The sequence below is a fragment of the Leucoraja erinacea genome, chromosome 22, assembly GCF_028641065.1.
Source record: "Leucoraja erinacea ecotype New England chromosome 22, Leri_hhj_1, whole genome shotgun sequence".
NCBI classification, from domain to species: Eukaryota; Metazoa; Chordata; class Chondrichthyes; order Rajiformes; family Rajidae; genus Leucoraja; species Leucoraja erinaceus.
Genome location: NC_073398.1, coordinates 37,030,988 through 37,057,650, shown reverse-complemented (window position 1 = coordinate 37,057,650; position 26,663 = coordinate 37,030,988). Strand labels below are relative to the sequence as shown.

Here is a 26,663-nt window from a genome sequence, read left to right as displayed (position 1 = left end):
TCTATGTCCGTGTTGGACTGTCCACTCTACACTGCCCGTGGTTCAGTCACTGAAAGTAAGCATGCAGGTACAGCAGACCGTGAAGAAAGCCAATGGCATGTTGGCCTTCATTGCGAGAGTCCTACTGCAGTTGTACATGGTCCTGGTGAGACCACACCTGTGCAGTTTTAGTCTCCTAGTGGACATTCTTGCTATTGAGGGAGTGCAGCGTAGGTTCACCAGGTTAATTCCCGCGCTGGCGGGACTGACATATGATGAAAGAATGGGTCGGCTGGGATTGTATTCACTGGAATTTAGAATGAGAGGGGGTCTTATAGAATCATATAAAATTCTTAAAGGATTGGAGAGGATAGATGCAGAACATCTTTTCCCGATGTTGGGGGAGTCCAGAACCAGGGATCACAGTTTAAGAATAAGGGGTCAGACATTTAGAACTGAGATAAGGAAAAACTTCTTCACCCAGAGAGTTGTGAATCTGTGGAATTCTCTGCCACAGAAGGCAGTGGAGGCCGATTCACTGGATGTTTTCAAGAGAGAGTTAGATTTAGCTCTTAGGGCTAACGGAATCAAGGGATATGGGGAAAAGGCAGGAACGGGGAACTGATTGTGGATGATCAGCCGAGATCACATTGAATGGTGGTGCTGGCCTGAAGGGCCGAATGGCCTACTCCTGCACCTATTTTCTATATTTCTATGTTTCTATGTTCTATGTTCTCACATTACAGCGCGTTAGAGCAAGGCAGACACTTAGTGGTGGTGGACACTGCTCTGGATGAGACCCAGCTGTGGAACGATGCTCTGCCTGGGGATTAGCTCAAGTAGCAATGCTTTAATTTCACAACACTTCACACAGAAGCTCCCCTGCAGGTTATTAACCTCGACTCGCCAGATATCACACTCATCATCTCTTCAATACACTGCCGATGAAATCACACTGTGGACAGTTACTAATGGGCATTTTTACATCACACTGACACAATCCTTTGTCAGCACCTGAACGATGGCGGGGCCCAGAGCAGGTTGGACAGGTCCATCACAGGCAGCAGGTAAAGGCCAGGGGGGCAATGTAGTCCTCATGCAGTCTGGAGTCACAGAGACACAGAGACACACAGAGACACGGAGACACAGAGACACGGAGACACACAGAGAGTCACAGAGACACAGAGACACACAGAGAGTCACAGAGACACAGAGACACAGAGACACACAGAGACACACAGAGACACAGAGACACAGAGACACACAGAGACACAGAGACAGAGACACAGAGACACACAGAGAGTCACAGAGACACAGACACACAGAGAGTCACAGAGACACAGAGACACAGAGACACAGAGACACAGAGACACAGAGACACAGAGACACAGAGACACAGAGACACAGAGACACAGAGACACGGAGACACAGAGACACGGAGACACAGAGAGACACAGAGAGACACAGAGAGACACAGAGACACAGAGACAGAGACACACAGAGAGAGAGAGACAGAGAGACAGAGAGACAGAGACAGAGACACAGAGACACAGAGACACAGAGACACAGAGACACAGAGAGACAGAGACACAGAGAGACAGAGACACAGAGAGACACAGAGAGAGAGACAGAGAGACAGAGAGACAGAGACACAGAGACAGAGACACAGAGAGACAGAGACACAGAGACACAGAGACACAGAGACAGAGACACAGAGACACAGAGACACGGAGACACGGAGACAGAGACACAGAGACACGGACCCACAGAGAGAGACGGAGTCACACTCATACAGCATGAAGACAGGCCCTTTGGCCCAACACGTCCATGCCATCCAAAATGCCCCGTCTAAGCTAATCCCATTTGCCCACATTTAGTCCATATCTCTTCACCTTTCCTGCCTGTACTTGCCCAAGTGGCTTTTAAACATTGTAATAGACCCAGCCTCAACTACCTCCTCTGGCAGCTTATTCAATACACCCACCACCCTCTGTATAAAAAAGTTATCCCTCAGGTTCCTATTAAATCTTTCCCCCCTCACCTTAAACCGATGTCCTCTGGTTCTTGATTCCCCTACTCTGGGTAAAAGACTCTGCCTTCATCCTATTCATTCTCCTCATGATTTTATACACCTCTACAAGATCACCGCTAATCCTCCTGCGCTCCAAGTAGTAGAGTCCCAGCCTGCCCCAACTTCTCCCTGTAGCTCAGGCCTTCGAGACCTGTCTACATCCTGCTATAAACTTACAAAGTGAATGCAGTTCTCTTCTCGGCAAACTGAGGGGACCAGGGGCTGTCTTTACTCCTCATTTTTACCCTGGTGTTTAGTTTAGAGATACAGCACGGAAACAGGCCCTTCGGCCCACCGAGTCCGTGCCGACCAACGATCACCCCGTACACTAGTACTATCCAACACACTAGGGACAATTTACAATTTACAGAAGCCAATTAACTTGCAAACCCGCACGTCTTTGGGAGTGTTGGAGGAAACCGGAGCACCCGGAGAAAACCCACGCAGGTCACGGGGAGAACGTACAAACTCCGTACAGACAGCACCTGTAGTCAGGATGGAACCCGGGTCTGTGGCTCTACCCGCTGCACACAGTACATGGGCTGGAATGTAATTGCAGGCTGACTGTGTGGACATGTTGCGATGTGCTTTGACGTCTCAGTAATAAAGCTGCTCTTTGGAAACATTCTTTCCTGTATAACAGCTCGTCCCGTAAGTGGACCCAGGTGGCGAGGCAGCCTCTAGAGATATCTGCAGTCTCTGAGACTTACAATTAAATATCTTGAACCATCTTTAAAGTGCTTTAGTGCTGCTCCAACAAGTAGCAGTGAAGATGATTTATGACAAGTTGTGGCAAACAGTAACTAATGGATGTAAGATCAAACAGTGTCACCTTTTCACAAAATACATGTCTCAAGAATGTTGAGGAATAGGTTTAAGTAAGGTGATGGGGGAAAGATTTAATAGGAACCTGAGGGGTAACTTTTCCACACAAGGGGTGGGTGTATGGAACGAGCTGCCGGAGGATGTACTGAGGCAGGGACTATCGCAATGTTTAAGACACATTTGGACAGGTACATGGATTGGATACGTTTAGAGGGATATGGACCAAATGCAGGCAGGTGGGACTAGTGTAGATGGGGCATGTTGGCCAGTGTTGGGCCAATTAGCCTGTTTCCACACTGTATCACTCTATGACTCTGACATTCATCCATAGTTTTACATTTCAGAAAGTTTTTTTTAAAACGCAATAAAAATGTTGAAACTAATATCTAATAATTCAGCCAAGGTGGGAGTTCAGACTGGTTTTGCTGACTATCAAGATAATAATAGCTCCAATGAAACTATTTATTCGAAAACCATTACAATAAAATACAATATAGCATGAATTATTCAGGTGAGGTCTAGAGATCAGATCATTAAAGATTTAGCTTCTAACCTCACTGACTTGGTGACAATATTCATTTCACAACTGAGAATCCAATTTCATTTCAACATTTTAACAGACCCGGGGAACGGAAGATCACCTGAAATATTAAACATTATAAATTAGGGGAGCCACGGTGGCGCAGCGGTAGAGTTGCTGCCTTACAGCACACACAGTATCAGGGCCACGGGTTCGATCCCGACTACGGGTGCTGTCTGTATGGAGTTTGCACGTTCTCCCCGTGACCTGCGTGGGTTTTCTCCGAGATCTTTTCTCTCCCGCACTCCAAAGATGTGCAGGTTTGTAGGTTAGTTGGCTTGGTGTAAATGTTAAAAAATTGTCCCTCGTGTGTATGTGTAGGATAGTGTTAATGTGTGAGGTTGCTGGTCGGCACAGGCTCGGTGGGCCGAAGGGCCTGTTTCAGCGGTGTATCGCTAAACTAAACTGGAGGCCAGCGACGTCTCGCGTTCAGAGACTGGACTTCCAGAAGACCATCAAGGCACCACAAAGGCAATTGTCAAATCACGCTGAACCACAAAGGGACAGGATTCAAACGCAGCACAGAGGAGCTCTTCGACAATCGACAATCGACAATAGGTGCAGGAGTAGGCCATTCGGCCCTTCGAGCCAGCACCACCATTCAATATGATCATGGCTGATCATCCCCAATCAGTACCCCGTTCCTGCCTTCTCCCCATATCCCCTGCTATCTTTAAGAGCCCTATCTAGCTCTCTCTTGAAAGCATCCAGAGAACCGGCCTCCACCGCCCTCTGAGGCAGAGAATTCCACAGACTCACAACTCTCTGTGAGAAAAAGTGTGAGGTGATGAGGGCAGGTTTAAGGTGAGGGTGGAATGGGTGCAGGCTCTGATTTATTCTGTACTTTTTCCATATCTCTAGTTTCCCTCTCCCCCGACTCTCAGTCTAAAAAAGAGTTTTGACCCGAAACATCACTGGAGACGCTGCCTGTCCCACTGAGTTACTCCAGCATTTTGTGTTTATCTTTGGTGTAAACCAGCATCTGCAGTTCACCAGGGGAAGATTAAGTAGGAACTTGAGGGGCAACATTTTCACACAGATGGCGGTGGGTGTATAGAACGTGTATCCAGAGGAGGTAGTTGAGGCTGGGACTATAACAACATGTAAAATACACTTGGACCGGTTTAGATGAATATGGATCAAATGTGGGGAAATGGGACTTGTTTAGATGGGGCATCTAGTTGGTATGGATGGGTTAGGTCAAAGGGCCATGATTTATGAATTGACTCCGCCCATTTCCTCCAAATACAAGGCGTAGCCTGTGGCGGACTGGCCAGGGTGTCAGCTTGTCCGATGGTCTCCTGGCAACCAATATTTTTAGACCCATTCCGCCACTGGGCATTGCTATGGGATATGCACATGCTATGCCCTAGCTATGCCTGCCTCTTTGTAGGGTACGTCTTAACATAGGCACGGCTCAGAGAGACAGAATGAGAGTGAGTGAGTGAGTGAGTTAGTGAGTGAGTGAGTGAGTGAGTGAGTGAGTGAGTGGGTGAGTGAGTGAGTGAGTGAGTGAGTGAGTGAGTGAGTGAGTGAGTGAGTGAGTGGGTGGGTGGGTGAGTGAGTGAGTGAGTGAGTGAGTGAGTGAGTGAGTGAGTGAGTGAGTGAGTGAGTGAGTGAGTGAGTGAGTGAGTGAGTGTGAGTGAGTGAGTGAGTGAGTGAGTGAGTGAGTGAGTGAGTGAGTGAGTGAGTGAGTGAGTGAGTGAGTGAGTGAGTGAGTGAGTGAGTGAGTGAGTGAGTGAGTGAGTGAGTGAGTGAGTGAGTGAGTGAGTGAGTGAGTGAGTGAGTGAGTGAGTGGGTGGAGAATTGGGTTTTCCATAACTGAAGATAGTTGGTTATAATTCATTGCCACTTTCACACTGGGCAGAACAGCAACACTTCAGAGACTTTCCCTCACGAGGGCCGAATGGCCTCCTCCTGCACCTATGTTGTATGTTTCTATGAGAGGTGGATCACAGCTGTCCACAGTGTGCTCGACACCTTCCAATACAAAGCATGATTTGATAAAAGTATCTAAAGTCAGATGTGTTTAATCAATGGACAAAGACGGAAGGATTTAGTCAAACTAAAGTATTGTTTCCTTTGAGAAGAGTTCATGTTTAGTACAAGCCCACCACAGATTTTACGCAACTGATGTCTAACATATATTTAAATTGGTTTTGTGTCTTTAGTCAGGGGGTCATTAATCTGTGGAACTCATGGCCACAGACGGCTGGAGGCCAAGTCAGTGGATATTTTGAACTCGAGACAGACAAATTCTTGATTAGTGCGGGTGTCGGGGGTTATGGGGAGAAGGCAGGAGAATGGGATTAGGAGGCAGAGATCAGCCATGATTGAATGGCGGAGTGGGCTCGATGGGCCGAATGGCCTAATTCTATAACGTGTGAATGTGTGTATCTGATGCTGTTAAAAGCAAGATTTCCATCGTTCCTGTATATCACCATATTCATGCATCTGACAACAAACTCAACATAAACACAGAGTGCTGGAATAACTCAGCGGGTCAGGCAGCATCTATGGAGCTAAGGAAATAGGCAACGTTTCGGGTCGAAACCCGGAAGGGTTTCGGCCCGAAACGTTGCCTATTTCCAGAAAGATTTCGGCCCCGAATCGTTGCCGATTTCCTTCGCTCCATAGATGCTGCTGCACCATAACTCAGCGGATCAGGCAGCATCTGTGGAGAACATGGATAGGTGACGTTTCACAGAGTGCTGGAGTAACTCAGCGGGTCAGGCAGCATCAGTGGAGAACATGGATAGGTGACGTTTCACAGAGTGCTGGAGTAACTCAGCGGGTCAGGCAGCATCTGTGGAGAACATGGATAGGTGACGTTTCACAGAGTGCTGGAGTAACTCAGCGGGTCAGGCAGCATCTGTGGAGAACATGGATAGGTGACGTTTCGAGTTGAGACCCTTCATCAGACGGAGGTTCCAATAAAGTCAACTTTGGACAACATGACTGAGACAGGGATGCAAGGCAGTTGATCATCTTTCAAGACTTGTCAACATCTGTGAGACTATGGATTACTTTAAAATGAAGAGAAACCAGGAGAATGGATAAAGAATAAAATGAAGATTAAAATTTGAGGAAGAAGTTCACAGTTGAATCCTTTGAATTAAATGTTTCTTTAGCTTTGACAATAAGTGAACTGCAAGCTGGATTGAAAGCCAGTTCTATGATGAACCATTTACAGTATTATTGATGCAAATATTAATTTCACAAAGACAATTAACCTACAAACCTGCAGGTTTTTGGAGTGTGGGAGGAAACCGGAGAAACCCACGCAGGTCACGGAGAGAACGTGCAAACTCCGTACAGACAGCACCCGTAGTCAGGATTGAACCTGGGTCTCTGGCGCTGTGAGGCAGCAGCTCTACCCGCTGCGCCACCGTGCCCTTCAAGTAAACCTGGCTTGGGACCTAAATAACCCAATCTCCATCCAGGGGTGTCTGCACCCCAACAACACTGTGTGGAACCAATATGAAGTCACTGAAGCAATGGTGAATGTTCAGTGGATCAGATAAACAAGGCGGGAGGGGAATGGAAATACATTCTAACAGGAAGGCACAGGGTGCAAACTCAAAATAAACGTGCAAATTACATTTTGATGTTACAATTAAAACCGGAGGTAATTTGAAACCTGTTTTCTTCCTGATATTGAACATTCACAGACGTGTTAATGACTTTGGACATCACATTTACACCAATCTCACTCCATTCGACACAAGCTGGTTTATTTAACATCAGCATTAAGAGCACTCACTGTTCCAGGGCGAGGGTAGGGTACTCGTCCTTGGTAGGGAACCCACTGGTAGCTGGGGCCCTCTCTGTGAGCGTAGGGGCCCAGGAACACTCTCCTGACGTCCACCATGTTGTACATGCACACCGCAGACCCCTTGAAGATGTTGCTGCAGACAGAAGATTCAGAACATGGTTACCTGCCATTCCTGGCCACAGAGACACAGAGACACAGAGAGACAGAGACAGAGAGACAGAGACACAGAGAGACAGAGACACAGAGACACAGAGACACAGAGAGACAGAGAGTCACAGAGACACAGAGACACAGAGACACAGAGACACAGAGACACAGAGACACAGAGACACAGAGACACAGAGACACAGAGACACAGAGAGACAGAGACACAGAGACACAGAGACAGAGAGACAGAGAGACAGAGACACAGAGACAGAGAGACAGAGAGACAGAGAGACAGAGAGACAGAGACACAGAGAGACAGAGACACAGAGAGACAGAGAGACAGAGACACAGAGACACAGAGACACAGAGACACAGAGACAGAGAGACAGAGACACAGAGAGACAGAGACACAGAGACACAGAGACACAGAGACACAGAGACACAGAGACAGACAGAGACACAGAGACACAGAGACACAGAGACACAGAGACACAGAGACACAGAGACACAGAGACACAGAGAGACACAGAGACACAGAGACACAGAGTCACAGAGACACAGAGTCACAGAGACACAGAGTCACAGAGACACAGAGACACGGGGACACGGGGACACAGTCACAGAGTCATAGAGTGATACAGCACGAAACCAGTCCCTTCAGCCCAACTTGACCACACTGGCCCACACACCGGCCACCAAACTACACTTGTCCCACCTGCTTGCGTTTGGCCGACAGCATATCGCTCTAAACCTGTCCTATCCATCAACTACCTCCTCCAGCAGCTCGTTCCAGACACCCACCACCCTCTGTGTGAAAAAGTTACCCATCTGGTTTCTATTAAGTCCCCCCACCCTCATCTCAAGCCTCTGCCCTCTGGTTCTCGATTTCCCTGCTCTGGATAAAAGGCTCTGTGTATTTACCCGATCTATCCCTCTCATGATTTTATACACATGTATAAGCATCCCACAGCCTCCGAAACTTCGCCTATTCCTTCTCTCCATAGATGCTGCCTCTCCCGCTGAGTTCCTCCAGCATTTTTGTCCACCTTTGATTTTTCCAGCATCTGCAGTTCCTTCCTAAGCAGACAGCATCATCACCATCAGTCGACACTGCTGGGAAACGACATGAAGCTGCTCCATATCCCACACAACTCCAGGAGACAGGCCCAGGTGGCAGTGTCTCCGTTGGCTATTTAATTAGTTATCAAACACCTGAACATCTGGTCATTTTAATGTGTGGATCGGAATGTTCGCTGGCAAGGAAATTCCCAACATCCCGGAAACTCTTTGAAGTTCCTGCTGCAAAGTTGGGATATTGTCAAGAGTGACACAGAGTAGCCCAAAACTCCTGTCAATGGGATGTCTGTTCATAGGTTCCTGGAGCAGAATTTGGCCATTCGGCCCATCAAGTCTACTCCTCCATTCAATCATGGCTGATCTATCTCTCCCTCTCGACCCCATTCTCCTGCCTTCTCCCCGTAACCCCCCGACACACACACTAATCAAGACACCATGTTGCTCTCTTGCTTTAAATGAGTGAACAGTAATCGGTGCAGTTCAGTTTAGTTTATTGTCCGCTGACTGGTTGGCACAAAACAAACCTCGATACACAGTCATAGAGTGATACAGCACGGAAACAGGCCCCTCAGCCCAACTTGCCCACACCGGCCAACATGCCCCAGCTACACCAGTCCCACCTGCCCGCGTTTGGTCCATATCTCTCCAAACCTGTCCTATCCATGTACCTGTCTAACTGTTTCTTAAACGTTAGGATAGTCCCAGCCTCAACTACCTCCTCCGGCAGCTCGTTCCATACACCCACCACCCTCTGTGTGAAAAAGTCACCCCTCTGGTTCATATTAAATTTCTCCCCTTCACCTTGAACCTATGTCCTCTGGTCCTCGATTCCCCTACTCTGGGCAAGAGACTCTGTGCATCTACCCGATCTATTCCTCTCATGATTTGATATACCTGTATAAGATCGAAACATGTGACAATACACTGAACTAATCTAAACTGAACTGATTACTGTTCAATCATTCACAGCAACAGGGAGGTGTTGAGGCAAACACCTGTGCATCGATACACCTGTTAGTTGTGTTCATTCATATCTGTTGGTGTTACCTAGAGGTGGTAAAGATGGCATAGATGGTCGGATTCTTACGATCCTTAGAATTCAACACGTAAACGTCCTCTGGAAGACAAAATTATTGTTTTAGTTATTTTGTGAAATGAAAAAAAAATTGAAGGTTAGTTTAGTTTAGTTTAGATATATATAGCATGGAAACAGGCCCTTCTGCCCACCGGGTCAGCGCCGACCAGCGATCCCCGCATATTAGCACTATCCTAGGGACAATTTACATTTTATACCGAAGCTTAAACCTGTACGTCTTTGTAGTGTGGGAGGAAACCGAAGATCTCGGAGAAAACCCATGCAGGACAGGGGGAGAACGTGCAAATTCCGTAAAGACAGCACCCGTGGTCAGGATCGAACCTGGTCTCTGGAGGGTGAGGCAGCAACTCTACCCGCTGTTGTACTCACGTAATTCATCGAAGTGTGTGTCGATACCGTTCGGACCTGGCACGGCACAAACCAACCGGGCTTTCAGGAAGGTCACCCATTTGTTGACCAGACTCCTGTGGCCACCAAAGTCGTTCTGGTAACGGAGAGAAGGCAATGAGTGGGTGAAACGGTGACACAAATAATGGCAAACATCAACACACAGCATCAGATGGACCTCCAGAGGACCAGCCACATCCCCACACATCCCCACACCACATCCCAACACATCCCCACACATCCCCACACATCCCAGCACATCCCACCCACATCCCCGCACATCCCAGCACATTCCCACACATCCCCACACATTCCCACACATCCCCACACATCCCCACACATCCCACACATCCCCACACCCCACACACAACCCACACATCCCCACACATCCCCACACATCCCCACACATCCCACCCACATCCCCGCACATCCCAGCACATCCCCACACATTCCCACCCACATCCCCACACATCCCCACACATCCCCGCACATCCCAGCACATCCCCACACATCCCCACACATCCCCACTCCACATCCCCACACATCCCCACACATCCCACCCACATCCCCACACATCCCCACACATCCCCACACATCCCAGCACATCCCAACTCCAGAGACCAACTCCAGATCAGTCTGTAGAATGGTCTCGACCAGAAACGTCACCCATTCCTTCTCTCCACAGATGCTGCCCGTCCCGCTGAGTTACTCCATCTTTTTGTGTCCATCTTCAGATCCCAAGTCCAGATCCCCGGTCCAGTCCAGAGGTCCAGTCTAGAGACCTAATCCAGACCCCACGGCCCAGACATGTTGATTTGGGCAGATGGTCCAGTTAGCTGTGGCCCCTCTCCGCTCCCCTCCACAGTCCAGTCTCGGTGCCCCGCCCCGGGATGCCCCCACAGCAGCTTCAGCAGGGGTAGGATTGTACACACATTAGAGTCTCCCGCACGTCCTCCCACACCCACCCTCCTCTTAGCTCAGTACTCCACGTGATGTGGGAACGACCCCTAACCCTGCTCAGGAATTTCCACTTCAAACACAAAGACTGCTTGCCATAACCGCACTTGGTTTCACTTTATAGGAACAAATTGTCAATGACAACGTTTGCTGGCCTTTTCCCAGGGGGGAGGGGGGGAGGGGGGGGGGGGGGGGGGGGGGGGGGGGGGTTGATGAGACCCACATGGCATTCCTGTTGTGGATTCCCACCAAGCTGTGGGTTTGTGAAGGCTCCGCTCTCACGCCAACACAGGACGAGTCTCACACACAGCAATATCTCAGCTCTTTAGTCAGAGGGTGGTGAATCTGTGGAATAACATTAAAGCAGCACTCCACTCTGTCTGAGTGACCTCCAGTGAGTTAGGTCCCAAATTAAGGCACAGACTCAACCGGCCGAGGCGCAGGTGGAATTAGCTTTCACTCATGAAACCACGGGGTTATGTGTGTCAGGTACTTCAGCACCTGGTCAGAGTGGATGTGGAGAGGATTCCACTAGTGGGAGAGTCTAGGACCAGAGGCCACAGCATCAGAATTAAATGACGTTCCTTTAGGAAGGAGATGAGGAGGAATTTCTTTACTCAGAGGGTGGTGAATCTGTAGAATTCATTGCTACAGAAGGCGGTGGAGGCCACGTCGGTGGATATTTTTTAAGGCAGAGATTGATTCTTGATTAGTACGGGTGTCAGGGGTGATGGGGAGAAAGCAGGAGAATGGGGTTGAGAGAGAACAATACACCAGCCATGATTGAATGGCGGAGACAACGATGGGCCGAATGGCCTAATTCTGCTCCTATCACTTGTGAACCTATAGAGTTATGAACCAGTCGACTGCACATACAACACGTACATATATATGAAGCATATAGACACAAAATGCTGGAGTAACTCAGCAGGCAGGTCAGGCGGTATCTATGGAGAGAAGGAATGGGTGATGTTTCAGGTCGAGACTCTTCTTCAGACATATCCAGCAATGTACGAAAAACTATCCCCAAACCAACCACAGTTTACCAAAGTTCCAGACTTTGTGCAGTTATTTTTCCTGTCTCCTCTCAAGAACTGCTGTGATCTCCTCATCGCTCCCCATAGTCCCCTTCCTGAATGTAAAGGACTTTGGCAATCACTTAATGCGGCCCCACCAACGTCTTATACAACTGCAACATGACCTCCCAACTTCTATACTCAATGCTCTGTCTAATGAAGGCCAAACAAGTGCCATAAGTGTTTTTTGACCTTCCTTCTTACCTACCTGTGACTATGTACCTGTACAACGCTCCCCAGAGCCCTACCATTCCCTGTGTAAGTCCTGCCCTAGTTAGATGTCCCAAAATACAGCACCCGCATTCAATTCCATCAACCATTCCTCAGCCCACCTGACCAATCGATCCAGGCTTGACAGCCAGCTATTGAGCTTTTGCAGTTAGTTGCTTTAGGCCCTGGCTTTTAGTTTTTTAGTAGAGATACAGTGAGTGAACAGGCCCTTCGGCCCTCTGAGTCAGTACTGACCACTATGCCAGGACAGAGTTCTCTTCTGAATTCCAGGCCGCCTTTGGAACGGTTGGTGCATGTCCTGACTCACTGACCTTGCAAATCTGACCAATTCTGGAGTGCGTGGCTTTTCCTGAGTATTCCCCATCCAATGCATTCTCGCGGAAAAAGAAAAATACTTTATCATCCTCTGGGTAGTCGCTTTCTGGGATCAAGTGGGCACCAATAAATTTAGGTTCTGGAGAGAAAGATCAACAAACTGTTAAAACACAGGGACTAAAGTTTACTTTAGAGATACAGCATGGAGACAGGCCCTTCGGCCCCGTATACTAACACTATCCTACACACACTAGGGACAATTTACAGAAACCAATTAACCTACGAACCTGTACGCCTTTGGAGTGTGGGAGGAAACCGGAGCACCCGGAGAAAACCCACGCAGGTCATGGCGAGAACGTGCAAACTCTGTACAGACAGCGCCCGTGGTCAGGGTGAAACCCGGGTCTCTGGTGCAGTGAGGCAGCAGCTCTACCCGCTGCGCCACCGCGACGCCCCAAAATAACAATGTAATCTTTTCATTCTGTTCCCTAACCTATGAAGGCTAACACGCAAGTCTTCTTCACTAGCCTTCTTCACAATCCTACTGAACTGTGTGGGCACTCTGGACTTGTTTCACTTTAGTTTATTGTCCCGTATACCGAGGGTACAGTGAAAAGCTTTTGTTGCGCGCTAACCAGTCAGCGGAAAGACAATACATGATTACAATCGAGCGTTCCACAGTGTACAGATATGCTCCCTGTGCAGAGAATATCCATCATCAGTAGATGAGGTCTGTAGGATGGAACTGCAGATGCTGGTTTACACTGAAGATAGACACAAAATGCTGGAGTAACTCAGCGGGACAAGCAGCATCTGCGGAGAGAAGGAATAGGTGACGTTTTGGGTGGAGACCATTTGGCAGTAGATGAGGTCTACCTGTACTCACCGTTCAACCACCTGGAGTCGTGCTGCTCTGTCCGTATGGGGTGATGATGACCCAGGGTGCGGAAGATGGCAAAGTCTCTGCCCATGAAATCAGCTGCTGTCCCAGAGTACAGCTCTCCGTCTGTGATGGGGAAATATTGTTATTGCTTCAGTTTCTCCAGGGAACATTTGGACAGTTATTCACTGCTCATCGTCTACTGAATCACAGTATCCACACGCATTGTAATGTCAGTGTCGTAACAACAATCACCATTGCATCTTCCCCCCTTAACCTTTCATCGCCTTGCAACCCTGCCTTAGTTTAGTCAAGTTTAGTTTAGTTTAGTTCAGAGATACAGCGGGGAAACAGGCCATTGGGCCCACTCAGTCCGCACTCACCAGCGATCCCTGCACACTAACACTATCCTACACACACATTAGGGACCAATTTACAATTTACAGTCAATTAACCTACAAACCTGTACGTCTTTGGAGTGTGGGAGGAAACCGAAAGAAAACCCACGCAGGTCACGGGGAGAACGTGCAAACTCCATACAGGCAGCGCCCGTAGTCAGGATCGAATCAGGGTCTCTGGTGCAGTGAGGCAGCAGCTCTACCCGCTGCACCACCATGACGCCCCTGTGTCTTGCCTCCGTCTCAGTCCCTACTGTGTGTTCTGTCTTCACATGGAGCAGGTTCGCAGCTCTCGGAGTGAGTACTTCTTCAAAAATAGGCATAGCTTGTGGAGACTTTGTAGTGGAACAGTAAATATTTAAACAAGAAACTAGACTGTGGTTTACAAATGAAGACACAAAGAGTCGGGCCCTGCCTGGGGTGGGCGTGTTGTTAATTCCTCGCCCCCATCTACTGATGTTCCCCCTCTCACATTCTCACCCACCCACCCCACCTCAATCCCACCGGCATGTTGAGAGTGACTAGAGGAAAAGCACATTCCCCCCCCCCCCCCCCCCCCCCAGTGTCCCGTGTACCGAGGTACAGTGAAAAGCTTTTGTTGCGTGCTAACCAGTCAGCGGAAAGACAATACATGATTACAATCGAGCCGTCCACAGTGTACAGATACATGATAAAGGGAATAACGTTTAGTGCAAGGTAAAGCCAGTAAAGTCCGATCAAAGATAGTCCGAGGGTCACCAATGAGGTAGATAGTAGTTCAGGACCGCTCTCTGGTTGTGGTAGGATGGTTCAGTTGCCTGATAACAGCCGGGAAGAAACTGTCCCTGAATCTGGAGGTGTGTGCGTTGGTTTTCACACTTCTGTACCTCTTGCCCGATGGGAGAGGGGAGAAGAGGGAGTGGCCGGGGGTGAGACTGGTCCTTGATGATGCTGCTGGCCTTGCCGAGGCAGCGTGAGGTGTAGATGGAGTCAGTGGAAGGGAGGTTGGTTTGTGTGTGTGTGTGATGGTCTGGGCTGCCTCCACAACTCTCTGCGATTTCTTGCGGGTCTTGGACGGAGCTGTTCCCAAACCGTGCTGTGATGCATCCCAATAAAATGCTTTCCACGGCCCATTTGTTCCCAGGGCTCTGCCTCGCTCTCTCCACAGTCTGATCCACCTGACCTGAATCCATTATTGCTGCTTCAGGAATTATATTAATTTCTCCAGAAATAAAAATAGACTGAACTCCCAAGAAAACTGTCCGTAACTTGGGGCGTGAGTTGGGACACAATCCAGCTCTTCAGGGAGTGAAGCTGCTGTTTAATTTCCTGCCCGTCTCCAATCTTACACGTGTGATTCACCCAGCAATTTCCCGTCTATCTGGAAACAATATCCACATGGTGTACCAACAATATCGCTACCTCATCTTGCTCATCATGACTTCTCCGCTTCAAAAAGCAAAAGCCCCAACATTGACTTGTGGCTCCCGTATTCTCTAGTCCCCTCCAGCAGGCAGCCGAACCATCCTACCACAACCGGAGAGCTAAACTACTATCTCGGACCCTCGGACTATCCTTGATCGGAGGTAGACAAAAATGCTGGAGAAACTCAGCGGGTGAGGCAGCATCTATGGAGCGAAGGAAACAGGCAACGTTTCGGGTCGAAACATTTCTTCAGTCTGAAGAAGGGTCTCGACCCGAATCGTCATCTATTCCTTCGCTCCATAGATGCTGCCTCACCCGCTGAGTTTCTCCAGCATTTTTGGCTACCTTCGATTTTCCAGCATCTGCAGTTCCTTTGTAAATATCTTTGATCGGACTTTACTGGCTTTACCTTGCACTAAACATTATTCCCTTTATCCTGTATCTGTACACTGTGGACGGCTCGATTGTAATCATGTATTGTCTTTCCGCTGACTGGTTAGCACGCAACAAAAGCTTTTCACTGTACCTCGGTACACGGGACAATAAACTAAATGAAACTAAACTTATTATGAAGACTGTGATTGAACTGAACTGTGGATTGAAAACAATCGGTATCTCTTAACACGTGACATGCCCGACAATCTGGACCAATGCATAGGCACAAAGAGTCAGCGAGTGATACAATATGGTAACAGGCCCTTTGGCCCAACATGTCCCAGCTACACTAGTCCCACCTGCTCGAGTTTGACCCATATCCCTCTAAACTTGTTCTATCCATGTACCTGTCCAACTGTTTCTTAAACGTTGTCATAGACCCACCCTCAACTACCGCCTCTGGCAGCTCGTTCCATAAACCAACCACCCTTCATGTGAACAAGTTACCCCTCAGGTCCCTAATAAATCTTTTCCCATTCACCTTAATCCTATGTCCTCTGGTTCTCGATTCGCCCTGTAAGTAGGTATATTACAATACTTACTTTCAGCAGCGCTGCAATTCTGCCACTGGCCATGTGTGTGATTTTGGTGCCTTTGAGGGGGGGGGGCGGGGTTAAATCGGGTTTTTTTCCTATCTTGTCTTGGATTATATTTGGTTGGAGTGCAAGCTTTTGCTGAAGAATCGTTCCGATGGGCGTTCTGTGGGTTTTTCTTTAATCGCCCGACAAGTTCAGCGCTTGAGTCATTTTAAAATCAGCTTCTAAAGCTGTCAACGCCGACAACGGGAATAGATTTCACGTACAGGACAGGTAAATGAAGGCCGTTTATTTTATGTATAAAAGTGCTCTTTAAGTTGCCTTTAATTCACATTTTAAGTTGTGAAATGGTGAGTTAGTCCCCATACAAACCGGCAGTATTTTTCATGCCGTTATGGGGGTCTAAATCACTGCAACCACAACGTTCCAAATGGTCGCGTTCCAGAAAACCCACTTGCAAGTTGATTTAAATGGCCATTAATTTACAGGTATTAAACATTAAATTCCTTCCATTTGGCCTCTAAACCCATGACAATGAGAAAATTATGTTATATTGTGAATTCTTGTGTGAATAGTATTTGGACACTATTTAAAAATGTTAATCTTTTCTTAAGAAATGGATAGATGTTTAGATCTAGTAATTTAATTTTGTAATTAGCTACAATTAGGTAACTAACTAATTATATGCTTTAATTTCAAGTCATCTAAGTAAGATTGTTTCATATTTGTTTCAGAATGCTGCAATCTATAATAACTGAAACTTTCTTTCAGTTCTCTTAATTTTTAAGAAAGTTATGGGCTTTTGACTGTCCTCGATCACAGCTTTTGTGTTAAAGTCAATGGAACAGCAATAGGGACCAAGATGCTTATTTCCGAGTATGAAAATGGCCATAACTTTTTAATACTGAAGATATGAAAGTGAATGAGGTGTCAAATTAAACTTCTTTTTATGCTTTATCTGTCAGTCTGCCCTCTCCTCATTCTCATCCACTTCACCTCCCAGTACTTTTCCACCGGTCCCTCCTTCTCCTCACCTGCCACTCCCCTCTCATCAGCCCAACTCTCCTCATCTGTTGCACTCAGTTGCCTCTGATCACCAATTAACCAGGTATATAGACTCTCCTCACCATTCACACAGTGCCAGATTGTTCTCAGCGTTCATGCAAGACTCTCCAGCGATTTCCCGACTGCCTACACGGATTCGAACCTGCCTGCCCCTGACCATTCTGTCTGTCCCGCGCTGGTTTGTTTGCATCGTGTGTTGGATCTCCTGGTTACTGGACCTTCCGCTACCCCGACTACGTCTCCTCCCTGCCCCTCTTCGGAACCCTCGCTCAATCCAGAGCCTCTGTGTGAGTACGGTGTACCCATTCCTGTGTTACTACTCTGTGCTGCTATTGGGTCCAAGCTATACCCGTTACATTATCTGATGGGATAAATTGCGGACTTGATTTTTTAAATCTCAAAATTTTGTAACATTGATACTGTGAGTCGAGGTGGCTGTGGCTTGGTGTTTGAGAAGTGAGTGGTCACTTTGGGAGTCACATTGGGATTTTACTCAGACAGTGTGGACTTGTCACCTGGAGTATTGTCTTCACTTCTGGTTAGCTTGCTGCAGCACAGTGAGCTGCAGGCTTCCACCACGGAACCACTCCCCACCCCCACCCTTTCACCACCCCCCCACCCCCTGCGTCTACTCACCAATTAGGAGGGAGGTGGTCAGCAACCTCGGGTCGTAAGGACTTTTCCCTCGTCCGTTTTCAAAGTGCGAGGTGACGAGCTTGAAGACGTGTTCCTAGTTGCACGAGAGAGAGATGCGGTCATTAACAGCAGCCCAGGTGTGCGGCCCAGGTGTGGTGGATAGTGCTAGTGTACAGTGATCCTTGGTCGGCACAGATTGGATGGGCCGAAGCGCTTGTTTCTGCACTGAATCTCTAAACTAAACAGTCACGGTGGTGCAGCAGTAGAGTTGGTGCCTACAATGAATGCAGCTCTGGAGACCTGGGTTCGCTCCTCACTACGGGTGCTGTCTGTACGGAGTTTGCACGTTCTCCCCGTGACCTGCGTGGGTTTTCTCCGAGATCTTCGTTTTCCTCCCACACTCCAAAGACGTGCGGTTTTGTAGGTTAATTGGCTTGGTCTAAGTGTAAGTGGTTAGTGTGCGGGGATCGCTGGTCGGCACGGACTCGATGGGCCAAAGGGCCTGTTTCTGCGCTGTATCTCTAAAGTCTACAGTGAAGTGAACATTAGGCCAACACAGACTGGTGACAGGGTTGAGTTGGTGCATTGCCCAGTGGACATCAACATTGACTGCTCAGCAGAGTAAACTAATCCCCAGTTTCAAAGCGCCCACGACATTATTGTGTTCGTGAACTATTTATTTTGAGCAGATGGATCTCGGAGGAAATTGCACCAACTGCTTTGAAAGTCAAATGATAACGTTTAAACTCTTGCAAGACCATGAAGTAAAGAGAGCAAGAACTTGTTTTCATTTATGTTGCTTGTGCAGTGAGGAGCTGTGATCTAGTGTGGAATGCTGCAGTAACTAGAGACTGCAGAGATAGAGACTCATCCATCTGTTCTCACTTAGACAGAGTGCTCACTCACTGCCTTTGATCACCGTCACGGACTGTCAGAGATGGCTCCATCACCTCCCCTCCTCCAAATATAGTCCCTGCCTCTCCAGTACTTCAACATTCCCATTAAAGGGCGCTCTTTTAGAAAGGAGGTGAGGAGGGACCTCTTTAGTCAGAGGGTGGTGAAACTGTGGGATCTAAGTCAGCGGATGTTTTTAAGGCTGAGAGAGACAAACGCTTGGTTAGAACGTGTGTCAGGGGTTATGGGGAGAAGGCAGGAGAATGGGGTTAGGAGGAAGAGGTAGATCGGCCATGATTGAATGGTGGCGTGGACTCGATGGGCTGAATGGCCTCATTCTACTATAACTTGTGAACGTCCACCCAAATGGCAATCACCAGATACGTAAATGGGTTGGAAACCTCCCGGTTTGGTCAACTTTCAAACATGGCCTTTATTGTGAAGGATTTGGAAAGCAAGGATACAACGCTGGTTGCAGTTGTACACGGCTTTGGAAAATCCTTACTTCATAAGTTCATAGGCCCATCAAGTCTACTCTGCCATTCAATCATGGCTGATCTATCTCTCCCTCCTAACTCCATTCTCCTGCCTTCAACTCATAATCCCCGACACCCCTTGTTCGTTTGAGTTCAGTTTAATGTCATGTGTACCGAGGTACAGTGAAAAGCTTTTGTTGCGTGCTAACCAGTCAGCGGAAAGACAATACATGATTACAATCGAGCCGTCCACAGTGTACAGATACAGGATAAAGGGAATAACGTTTAGTGCAAGGTAAAGCCAGTAAAGTCCGATCAAGGATAGTCCGAGGGTCACCAATGAGGTAGATAGTAGTTCAGGACCGCTCTCTAGTTGGTGAGAGGATGGTTCAGTTGCCTGATAACAGCCGGGAAGAAACTGTCCCTGAATCTGGAGGTGTGTGTGTGTTGGTTTTCACACTTCTGTACCTCTTGCCCGATGGGAGAGGGGAGAAGAGGGAGTGACCGGGATGAGACTGGTCCTTGATGATGCTGCTGGCCTTGCCGAGGCAGCGTGAGGTGTAGATGGAGTCTGTGAAAGGGAGGTTGGATTGTGTGTGTGTGTGATGGTCTGGGCTGCTCTGCACGAACCAGGGCTGCTAAAGTACCATCCACCAATGAGGTTCTAGCTGAGGCATGGACACCCAAGACAAGGAAACGTTCACCAAAGAATCTCCGAATCCTTTTGCTTTGCTCCAGTGAAAAACATTAGAGGGCGGCACGGTGGTGCAGCGGGTAGAGCTGCTGCCTCACAGCGCCAGAGACCCGGGTTCAATCCTGACTACGGGTGCTGTCTGTACGGAGTTTGCACGTTCTCCCCGTGACCTGCGTGGGTTTTCTCCGGGTGCTCCGGTTTCATCCCACACTCCAAAGATGTGCAGGTTTGTAGGTTAATTGGCTTCTGTATAAATATAAACAGTCCCTAGTGTATACGGGGTGATCATTGGTTGGCATTAACTCAGTGGGCTGAATGATATTGGGTACTGATTGGGGATGATCAGCCATGATCACAATGAGTGGCGGTGCTGGCTCGAAGGGCCGAATGGCCTACGCCTGCACCTATTTTCTATCTATGTATCCAGAAGAGTTAGATTCAGCTCCTTGGGCTAACGGAACCTAAGGGATATGGGGAGAAAGCAAGAATGGGGTACTGATTTTAGACGATCAGCCATGATCACAGTGAAGGGCGGTGCTGGCTCGAAGGGCCGAATGGCCTATGCCTGCACCTATTGTCGATGTTTCTATGTCTGTCTCTGCCCTGTTTCTCTAAACTAAACATAGAACTAATGTGGACGGGAGTGAATGGTCAGTGTGGACTCGGTGGGCTGAAGGCACTGTTTCCGCGCTGTATCTCTAATGTCTACAAGTTTAAATCAATCCCGAATCACAGGAATGATGAAGAACTTGAAGTCTAAAATTGTTACGCCTCATCCCTTCTTGATCAATGTGTGTAATTAAACCAATAACTGCCTAACAAGCCATTCTACCCTCCATAAGGCCAATTCATAATGATATAAAAATGATCAGAAATCAATTGGGAATTATGAATTATTTAACAGAGCATTAGTGCAACGTTGCAAGTCAATAGTTCCCCTGGGAACGGAGTCGTTCATAATGGAATGAGTGCTCCCACCGCACAGCGCCTGTGAACCAGCGCTCTCCAGAGTTATCTTTAGCAGATGGTGATGGCTGTAGCCGTGACCTCCACTTGCCTGGGTCAACATTAAACAACCACCATCTCTGCATTAGACACAGTATGATTGAGAGGGGCTGTTCAACTTGATCATTTAACTAGTTGACTGGAGTAGGAACCGTTCTGGTTTCCTTCAGAAGCAGCTCCCTGCTAAACATCTGGAGAAGTGTTTGTGTGAACATCTGGTGCAGAACTAGCGAGCGAGGTTGAAAGAGAAGGGGAAATCATGGGAAACCGATCACAGATTACAGTGATGCTGGGAGCGTGAGGCCATTCGGCCCACGGGATCCGTGCTATACCAAACCCCCTCATAGAGATAATCAGTACGGAAACAGGCCCTTTGGCCCAACTTGCCCACACTGGCCAACGTGCCCCATCTACACTAGTCCCATCTGCCTGCGTTTGGTCCATATCCCTCCAAACCTGTCCTATCCATGTACCTGTCCAAGTGTCTTTTAAGTCTTGTTGTTGCACCTGCCTGAACCATGCAAGAGGTTGCCCTTTAGGTTGCTGTTAAACCTTTGGGCCGAGCACGTGTGAGTGTGCGTGTGTGTGCGGAGAGGCTGGGACAGGGTTCACAGCTGATCGGAGGGGTAGTAACAGGAGGCAAGAAAGTATGGCAGAGTAGACTTGATGGGCCGAATGGCAGAGTAGACTTGATGGGCCGAATGCCTTAATTTGGCTCATAGAAGTAAAATTTAAAAAAATAATAACGTTTGCGTTTGTACCAGTTCCCTTCATAAAATTGGGACTTATCTTCTGTCAAATCATGAACAGCTTTCTACATTGCTCTATCATTGCATTTTGTGACTTTCAGTGAGAAGTTGGATAATGTCATAGAGTGATACAGCACGGAAACAGGCCCTTCGGCCCAACTCGCCCATGCCGACCAACATGCCCCATCTGCACTAGTCCCACCTGCCCGCGTTTGGCCCATGTCCCTCTAAACCGGTCCTATCCATGTACCTGTCCAAGTGTATTATGATAGGCTGTTAATTTGGAGCGTAGGAGGCTGAGGGGTGACCATATTGAGGTGTACAAGATCATGAGGGTCATTGATTGAGTGAACACTCACAACTGATCTCCCAACACATGGCAGCAGTTTGAAGCCATAACGTTTTTGCCAAGACATCCCCACATAGATGACCAGCTGGTGAAAGCTGTCTAAAGGTAACTAATACATTTAATTTGTGTACCTTCGATCTTCCAGCATCTGCAGTTCCTTCTTGAACACATTTAATTTAGTTTAGTTTAGAGATACAGTGAGGAAACAGGCCCTTCGGCCCAGCGAACCCGTGCCGACCAGCGACCCCCGCACATTAACACTATCCTACACACACTAGTTTAGTACAACAAGCTAATTAACCTACAAACCTGCACGTCTTTGCAGTGTGGGAGGAAACCCAAGATCAGAGAAAGCCCACGCAGGTCATGGGGAGAGCGTGCAAACTCTGTACAGACAGCACCCGTAGTCGGGATGGAACCCAGGATCAAATGTTGGGAAGAACCCACAAGTCCTGATCTCTGCACAGATATCTTCATTCCAACAGATCTTATAGTATTCTGATCATGATGAGCTATTGTTCAACTTCCTAAACAACTTCAAATGGCAGTTGAAATGTACAACACATAGACCGCAGGAAATCGCAGAGAGTTGTGGACGCAGCCCAGACCATCACACACACACAAACCAACCTCCCTTCCATTGATTCCATCTACACCTCACGCTGCCTCGGCAAGGCCAGCAGCATCATCAAGGACCAGTCTCACCCCGGTCACTCCCTCTTCTCCCCTCTCCCATCGGGCAAGAGGTACAGAAGTGTGAAAACCAACGCACACACTCCAGATTCAGGGACAGTTTCTTCCCGGCTGTTATCAGGCAACTGAACCATCCTACCACAACCAGAGAGCGGTCCTGAACTACTATCTACCTCATTGGTGACCCTCGGACTATCCTTGATCGGACTTTACTGGCTTTACCTTGCACTAAACATTATTCCCTTTATCCTGTATCTGTACACTGTGGACGGCTCGATTGTAATCATGTATTTTTTTTTCGCTGACTGGTTAGCACGCAACAAAAGCTTTTCACTGTACCTCGGTACACGGGACAATAAACGACACTAAAATGTAAATACAATTCTAAAGTTGCATCTACATTAAGAGACATTTACTGGCATCAGCCAGAGTCAGCAGAGATGGTAAAGATGTCTCTTCCAGGAACCATGTCTCTATTATGAAGCTAACAAACTGCTGTGTTTCTGGAGAGCTTGTAATTACTGGGCAGAGGGTTGCAGTTTCCGTCAGTGATGTGCGTGTGGCTGTAATTTATTAACAACCTCAAGCGGTCTGTGTGAGACAGGAGTGGGCATGTGCAATAGATCAGTTGTTAACATAGGCCCAGCGCGGTGGTGCAGCGGGTAGAGCTGCTGCCTCACAGCGACAGAGACCCGGGTTCCATCCTGACTACGGGTGCTGTCTGTACGGAGTTTGCACGTTCTCCCCGTGACCTGCGTGGGTTTTCTCCGGGTGCTCCGGTTTCCTCCCACACTCCAAAGACGTGCAGGTTTGTAGGATAATTGGCTTGGTGTAAATGTAAATTGTCCCCAGTGTGTGTAGGATAGTGTTAGTGTGCGGGGATCGCTGGTCGGCGCGGACTCGATGGGCCGAAGGGCCTGTTTCCACGCTGTATCTCTAAACTAAACTCGACTAAAGAAATATATTTAGTGTGTAATCTTCCCTCCTGAGTTCAATGCCAGGGGGACAACTCTGTAGAACTGCCCCTCACCTCCCACAAGATCCCAGCTCATTCTCAACTCCACTATTTACCTGGAGTCTGAAGCAATGTCCTGACCCGAAACATCATCTGTCTATTCCCTCCACAGATGCTGTCTGACCCGTTCAGTTCCTCCAGCACTTTGTGTTTTGTTCAGGATTCTAGCACCTTCAGTTCCTTGTGTCTCTGTTTTGAGGTTCACAGAGACTTCAGACTTTAGAGATACAGCGCAGAAACAGGCCCTTCGGCCCACCGAGTCCGTGCTGGCCAGCGATCCCCGCACACTAACACTATCCTACACACACTAGGGACAATTTACAAGTTTGACAGACCCAATTAACCTACAAACCTGCACGTCTTTGGAGTGTGGGAGGAAACCGGAGCACCCGGAGAAAACCCACGCAGGTCACGGGGAGAACGTGCAAACTCCGTACAGACAGCACCGGTAGTCGGGATGGAACCCGGGTCTCTGGCGCTGTGAGGCATCAGCTCTACCCGCTGCACCACCGTGCCTCAGTAGTCAATAATTTAATTTGTGGCTCCAATGTGTAATCTCACATTTGCAGAGCGCTGGGGGGGCTGTGAATGAGCAGAATATCGATGGCCAGCTTTGCCAGATTTAATATCCAGGAGGTGTCTGTGAACAAGGAGGTATCTCTGGGGAGGGAGAGCATGGGCAGATGAATCTGTCTGACACAGCATCATCTCAGTGGCTGTGGACATGAAACGTGTCTCTCCATGACATGCACCACACGTCTGTAAGGCCACGTCTGTCTGGGTGACGGGATCGTCTTGTCTGAGCATCGTCTTGCTGCACCATCTTTCACCCGCTCCTGATAAATGTGGAAACAAATCTCTGTCTCGGGGAGCCACACTCGCTGCTTCGTTCTACACCTGTTACACAGACCCTGGATCTGTACTAAACGGTACCTTACACTAAACGTTAGTTCCCTTATCCTGTGTGGTGAATCAGGGAGCAGCAGCTCGTGATGGGGGAGAGAGGGGGGGAGAGGAGGGGGGAGGGGAGGGAGAGGGGGGGGGAGTGAGGGGGTGAGGGTGGGAGGGTGAGAAGAGGGGAGAGAGAGGAGGGGGAGACGCGGGGGGGGCGAGGGAGGGGAGGGGGGGACGAGGGGGAGAGGGGAGGGAGAGGGATGAGGGGGGGGGGGAGGGGAGAGAGGGATGAGTGGGGGAGGGGGAGATGTCTTACCTCAGTGGGATGGCCAATGTGGACATAGGCACAGATGGGGTGGTAGGCTCCTGTGCCACATGCGTACAGATGCGTCTGGTTAAAGTGTTCCAGCACTCGGATAAAGTTTGCACATTCTTTCTGCGTGAGAGATAGAGAAACAGATTCAGTCGGCACTCCGAGCTTCACGCTGGCCATTCCTGATCCCGGGAATGAGTGGGTTAACATATGATGAGCGTTTGTCGGCACTGGGTCTGCACTCGCTGGAGTTTAGAAGGATGAGCGGGGCCTCATTGAAACTTACCGAATAGTGAAAAGCCTGGATAGAGTGGATGTGGAGAGGATGTTTCCACTAGTGTGAGAGTCTAGGACCAGAGGGCGCAGCCTCAGAATTAAAGTACGTACCTTTAGTAAGGTCATTAGGGATAGAAGCAAAATTAGGCCATTCGGCCCATCAAGTTACTCCGTCATTCAATCATGGCTGATCCACCTCTCCTAACCCCTTTCTCCTGCCTTCTCAACGTAACCTCCGATGGGCCGAATGGCCTAATTCTGCTCCTATCACTCATGAACTTAGTTGAAATTATTGTGGACAACGCTGCCTGTTTGTGGAGCCAATGCCCCAGGTGAAGATGGCAGCTCCTGAACATGGAACATGAAACAGGCCCTTCGGCACACAATGTCCGTGCCGTACACGATGCCAAGACCAACTCCCCTCTGCCTGCATGTGATCCGTATCCCTCCACTCCCTGCATATCCACGTCCCTGTCTAAAAGCCTCTTAAACACCACTATCGTATCTGCCTCCACCCCCACCCCTGGTTCCAGGCACCCACCACCCTCTGTGTAAAAACCCTGCCCCGCACATCTCCTTTAAACTTTGCCCCTCTCACCTTAAAGCTGCGCCCTCTAGTCTTGGACATCTCCACCCTGGGTAAATGGTGCAGACCGTCGACACCATGTGCCTCTCATCATTGGATAAACTTCCGTCAGGTCAACCCACAACCGCCAGCATTGTAGATACAAACCAAATCTGTCCAACCTTTCCTTGTCCGTAATACCCTCTAATCCAGGCAAACCTTCTCTGCACCGTCTCCAAAGTCTCCACATCCACCCTGTAATGGGGGCGACCAGAACTGCACGCAAAACTACACATGCAACTGAACTAAAGCCCCGTAAAGCTGTATCGTGACTTCCTGACTCTGGTACTCAACGTACCCAACGTACCATGGAGAAGGTTCCTGTCCCGAAACGTCACCTATCCATGTTCTCCACAGATGCTGCCTGACCCGCTGAGTTATGGTGCAGCAGCATCTATGGAGCGAAGGAAATAGGAAAACGTTTTGGGGCCGAAATCCTTCTGGAAATAGGCAACGTTTTGGGCCGAAACCCTTCCGGGTTTGGGCCCGAAACGTTGCCTATTTCCTTAGCTCCATAGATGCTGCTGCACCCGCTGAGATACTCCAGCACTCTGTGAAATGTCACCTATCCATGTTCTCCACAGATGATGCCTGACCCACTGAGTTACTCCAGCACTCTGTGAAACGTCACCTATCCATGTTCTCCACAGATGCTGCCTGACCCGCTGAGTTACTCCAGCACTCTGTGAAACGTCACCTATCCATGTTCTCCACAGATGCTGCCTGGCCCGCTGAGTTACTCCAGCACTGGGGTGGGAGATTGCAACCTTCACGTGGTCCACTCTGTTTCGACGAATGCAATCAACCCGG

General features: G+C 48.6%; 1 protein-coding gene across 1 annotated transcript in view; it reads right to left on the bottom strand.

Moving 5' to 3' along the window:
- Positions 1 to 26,663, bottom strand: part of sema3ab (sema domain, immunoglobulin domain (Ig), short basic domain, secreted, (semaphorin) 3Ab) — a 124,716-nt gene that overhangs the window by 19,786 nt on the left and 78,267 nt on the right. The window contains exons 5-11 of the mRNA XM_055653508.1: positions 24,956 to 25,075; positions 17,871 to 17,964; positions 13,403 to 13,522; positions 12,513 to 12,655; positions 9,920 to 10,034; positions 9,502 to 9,571; positions 7,219 to 7,363 (exon numbers count right to left, since the gene is read on the bottom strand). Coding sequence (XP_055509483.1) covers positions 7,219 to 7,363; positions 9,502 to 9,571; positions 9,920 to 10,034; positions 12,513 to 12,655; positions 13,403 to 13,522; positions 17,871 to 17,964; positions 24,956 to 25,075 — 807 coding nt within the window. The remainder of the gene's footprint in view (positions 1 to 7,218; positions 7,364 to 9,501; positions 9,572 to 9,919; positions 10,035 to 12,512; positions 12,656 to 13,402; positions 13,523 to 17,870; positions 17,965 to 24,955; positions 25,076 to 26,663) is intronic.